This window comes from Triticum dicoccoides, chromosome 3B (assembly GCF_002162155.2).
Source record: "Triticum dicoccoides isolate Atlit2015 ecotype Zavitan chromosome 3B, WEW_v2.0, whole genome shotgun sequence".
Taxonomy (NCBI): Eukaryota; Viridiplantae; Streptophyta; class Magnoliopsida; order Poales; family Poaceae; genus Triticum; species Triticum dicoccoides.
The window spans coordinates 23932909-23936904 of NC_041385.1; the positions used below are offsets into that span (position 1 = coordinate 23932909).

General features: G+C 47.4%; 1 protein-coding gene across 2 annotated transcripts; it reads right to left on the bottom strand.

Moving 5' to 3' along the window:
- Nucleotides 1-836: 836 nt before the first annotated feature.
- LOC119274467 (Bowman-Birk type trypsin inhibitor) lies at nt 837-1724 on the bottom strand. 2 transcript variants are annotated; one of them, XM_037555171.1, is made up of 2 exons: nt 1559-1724; nt 837-1468 (listed from the first exon to the last, which is right to left on the bottom strand). In XM_037555171.1, exons 1-2 carry the CDS (start codon nt 1686-1688, stop codon nt 1026-1028), a joined length of 573 nt encoding a protein of 190 aa, XP_037411068.1. In that variant the 5' UTR covers nt 1689-1724; the 3' UTR covers nt 837-1025. The 2 variants fall into 2 exon arrangements, with proteins under 2 accessions (XP_037411068.1, XP_037411069.1); XM_037555172.1 differs by having other exon boundaries at nt 837-1444; nt 1559-1721.
- Between the last annotated feature and the right edge of the window lie 2272 nt (nt 1725-3996).

The window sequence follows — 3996 nt, forward strand, 5'->3', positions numbered from 1 at the left end:
TTTAGATTTGGTTTAGGTTTTTTTTTTCCTTTTTTAACGTTTAGGTTTAGATTTAGTTTAGTTTAGGTTTACTTTAGTTTAAGTTTAGTTTAGATTTATTTTGGTTTAGGTTTAGTTTATGTTTTTTTTAGGTTTAGGTTTATATTTAGTTTGGTTAAGAAGAAAGAAGAAAGATGAAAAAAAAAGTAGAAGAAGAGGAGGAAAAAGAAGAAGAAGAGGAGGAGGAGGAGGAGGAGGAAGAAGAAGAAGAAGAAGAAGAGGTTAGGGGTGCGCCGGCGCCGACGGAACCGGGTTGAGGTTAGGGGTGCGTCGGCGCCGACGGAACCTGGTTGAGGATCGAGTAGCTTCCATCAAACACACTAGTGCCTCATAGCAGCTTTCCGCCAAACGCTAATCACGTTTCCTGCATCAGCAGCGGCCTTCCGCCATCTGCACAGGGATACTGCTATTAGTCGTTCACAAAATAAAGTCAGCCATGCATTAGTTGCATATGAGAGGAGCACCCCTCGTACTACAGTATGGTTGGGCTCAGGATTGAGTGACATTGTAAAGCTTGTTTTTGGCTGATTTGCCTCCTTAAGTAATAGAATCTCCCTTTACCGTAATAGAATCTCCCTTTACCCCGCAAAAAAAAAAAGACAGATGTCCGGATCCCAGCTAAACTCTCCATGTTTCATGTTTGTCTCGGTTTTGGGAAAAAAGTACGTTCGAACCGCGCCGCGTACCGTTACAGATTCACGTTAAACGGCTTTCGCGTTCTGAACGGTTGCGGGAGATTTGCAGCGAAAATTCCCTAAGATACCACCACTATTGACAGCTTTAGGAAAAACATTATGTGAAACCGAAGAAAACTGCACCGTTCATTTATAAAGATTGAACATTGCTACGTTGTCTTATTCATAATTGTGTCCACCACACATATAGACCATCCATTTTTATTTTATTCTTAGACACTGCTGCTGCAGCAGGGTATGAGGACACTCGACGGCGTTGATCGGGTGATCAACGCGCGTGCGCTGCGCATGCTAGTTACCGCCGGCGGCAACAGCCTCTGACGGCGTGCATGCGGGCGGGAAGGGCCCAAAGTAGCTGTCGATGCAGACGCGGCGGGAAGGGCGGGACCTGGACGGCAGGCAGGTCTTGCAGGTCGGAGCACACTTGTCGACCTCGTCCCCGCAGCGGCACGTCGGCGGGTTGGACCTGGTGCAGGTAGGCGAGTCGCAGCACTCCCACGGCCTGCAGATGGGCCCGGGGTCGCCGACGTACTGGTCTTGGCAGACGTGGCGGGACGGGTCAGCCATGGACGGCCCGCAGGACTTGCAGGTGGAGGGGCAGTCGAAGACCTGGTCCATGCAGCTGCAGATCGGCGGGATGGACCTGGTGCACACCGCCTGGTCACAGCACTTCCACGGCCTCTTCTTGGCCGCCGCCATGGCTGCTTCCTCTGCAAGCCCAAGGCCCCAGTTAGCTGTTTATCAGTTTCTTCAGGCACTAGGAGCTAGTAATAATCTGAACTAAGAAAGAAGTTCAGGCGCGGCATGCATCGCCGTTAACGTACCTTGGCCTTGGCTCGGCAGGAGAATGGCGCCCACTTCGTCGGCGGCGGAGGTGCGACCGGCGACGAGGAGCGCTGCCTCCAGTGAAAACATCAGCAGGATGCTAGGAACGATGCATCTCTTCATCTTCATGGCGTGCTTACCGAGCTTGCTTGTGCGTTTGAAGCCATCAGCAGGCAGCAGTATATGTAGCCTCGTGACACCGATGGATGGATCACGTAACGAGTGGACATCGCTGCCTGCGAGCAGATAAGGACACGTGCACATACGCATGGATGATGACTAGACAGATGTACAAAAGTGTACGTGCGATCACGTGACCCACGTTCTTCCTTCATTGCAGCATGGACACCTACCCATAAAATGAATTGCACATGACAACGAAAACGACTGGATCCAATGCACTAATTGCGGGCCCACACCGTACCTCACTTGTGGGCTGGCTAATCGATCGTTCGAAAGGCCGGCCATTCTAGTTCGAGACACAGGCCAGTTTAGTGCAGTAGGCTGGTAGCTGCACCACAGCATCCTAAAGAAACAATTCTGCGCCAAGCTACAATACAAAGTACTGCCTCGGTCTCATAATATAAGAGCTTTATAGGACGGAGGATGTAGTACCGCTAAAAAAAATAAGATCTAAGGTTTGGAACACAAAAATACAGCCTGGTCAAAATTTGAAGAATTTTTACTAAACAATATACATATGATATTAATATATCTTCTGGCGTTTTTTAAAAAATGATTAAAAGTACTTTTCAAACATTTATTTCAAATGGCAAGATGAAGCATGACGGGTCACAGGTTGGTCGTGCGATAGTGCACTGGGAGTCATACCTTCTCATTGTATGTGCTCCGGCAATGCTTCCACATGGCCTAAAGGTTGTTCCGTTGAATTGCCGACCACATGGAAGCTCATGAACTTTTCTTCCAGCAACGGGGGAATGTTGCCGGTATCCTTGATTTCCCCCCTTTGTCAGAAGGTGATCGCAGCAATTTGGATGGTTGCATATTACGCTCCTGCAGATACATTGGATGAGTGTCTTTGAGATGTCCAAATATACAATCATAAAGTGCAGGAAAGTATTCACTAAAACGGTGGCGAGAGTGTTTACAGAGAGCGGTATTTGCCAGCATCCATGTCGGGGAAACGGCAAGGCTTCTATCAACGCATGAAGCAAAAATACCGGTCTAGGATGCTAGTGAGTATTGTCTGTATGCACCGAAGATGGAATAATTTCCCGTGCAACTTGGCATAGCAATTCATGGGCACTGCAATGATCCAATAATTATTTTTGAAGTTGTTGCTTCCGAAGATTTTTCGCTTTGCCATAGCTATTTGGGGTTGCGAGGATCTATCACATCAATGTCTTACAGAGATCTCACGTGTTTTTTAGGCTAGTTGATGGCATTTGTCCACCTTACAACTTTATGTTGAATGGCCATTCCCATTAGTGTGACCAACTCTACTATCTGGCCGATGGCATTTATCCATCTTGGTCAACATTTTTTAATACTTTTGAATACAATTTCTAATCGTAGAACCTCAAAACTTGAGCATTTCGCCAAGGCGCAGGTAGCTCGGAGATAGGACATTGAGAGGGCATTTGAAGTGCTACAAGCAAGGTTTTTAAATTGCATGGGGCCTACACTTTTCTAGAAAAAGGATGTCTTGACAAATATCATGACATGTGTGATCCTACACAACATGCTCATATGGGATGAGAGGAATATTCCAAGACCCATTGACTGCGAAAATATTTGCCAAATCATCGGGGCCTCGCAGGCAAACAAACCGCATTCTCACATTTCTTGAGGTGTACGGGAAAGATTGAAGACTAGGCCTCCCATCACCAGTTGAAGGAGATTCTCATTGGACATCATTGGCATCACCGACGGAGGCGTGGCCGGGGAAGAAGAGGGCTGCCTCAGTGAAAGCATCAACATGATGCTAGGAATGATGCGTGTGTTCATCTTCATGGCTGGCCGCTTGCTGACCTTGCTCGTGCATCCGGCCCGTATATGTAGCCTCGTGACACCGTTCGATCAGCTAACGAGCGAGTGGCACATCTCCATTAACGTCCAGAAGATCGGGACAACAACATGCTGCTCTCTACCAGCTGTGCGGCTAGATCTTTTCTTTTGGTCATGCATGTTCAGAAGCGAGGAGGCAATTGCTCATGCGGGGCTGATCAATGACGGCAGGTACAAAAATGGATACAATGAGCTGTGCCTGACCAATGAAACGGCAGGTGCTGAACCTAAAATGAACTATCTCGTGGCTCAAGGGTCAAGCAGGCACTGCCTAGAAGCTGGACCACAGTAACATCAGCAAAATAGTGTAATACTGTCCACAGCACACCTCTAAATTTATAATAAATAAACCTTAGTATGAGCAATGGAATTATCAATTACATGCATGGAATTTTCGCGGATGTGTCTG

Excerpts from the sequence above, each read along its gene's own strand:
- LOC119274467 (XM_037555171.1), bottom strand. The coding sequence starts at position 1,688 with ATGAAGATGAAGAGATGCATCGTTCCTAGCATCCTGCTGATGTTTTCA. Across the intron at positions 1,469-1,558 it reads CCTGCCGAGCCAAGGCCAAG|CTAACTGGGGCCTTGGGCTT; the intron begins GTACGTTAACGG and ends ACTGATAAACAG.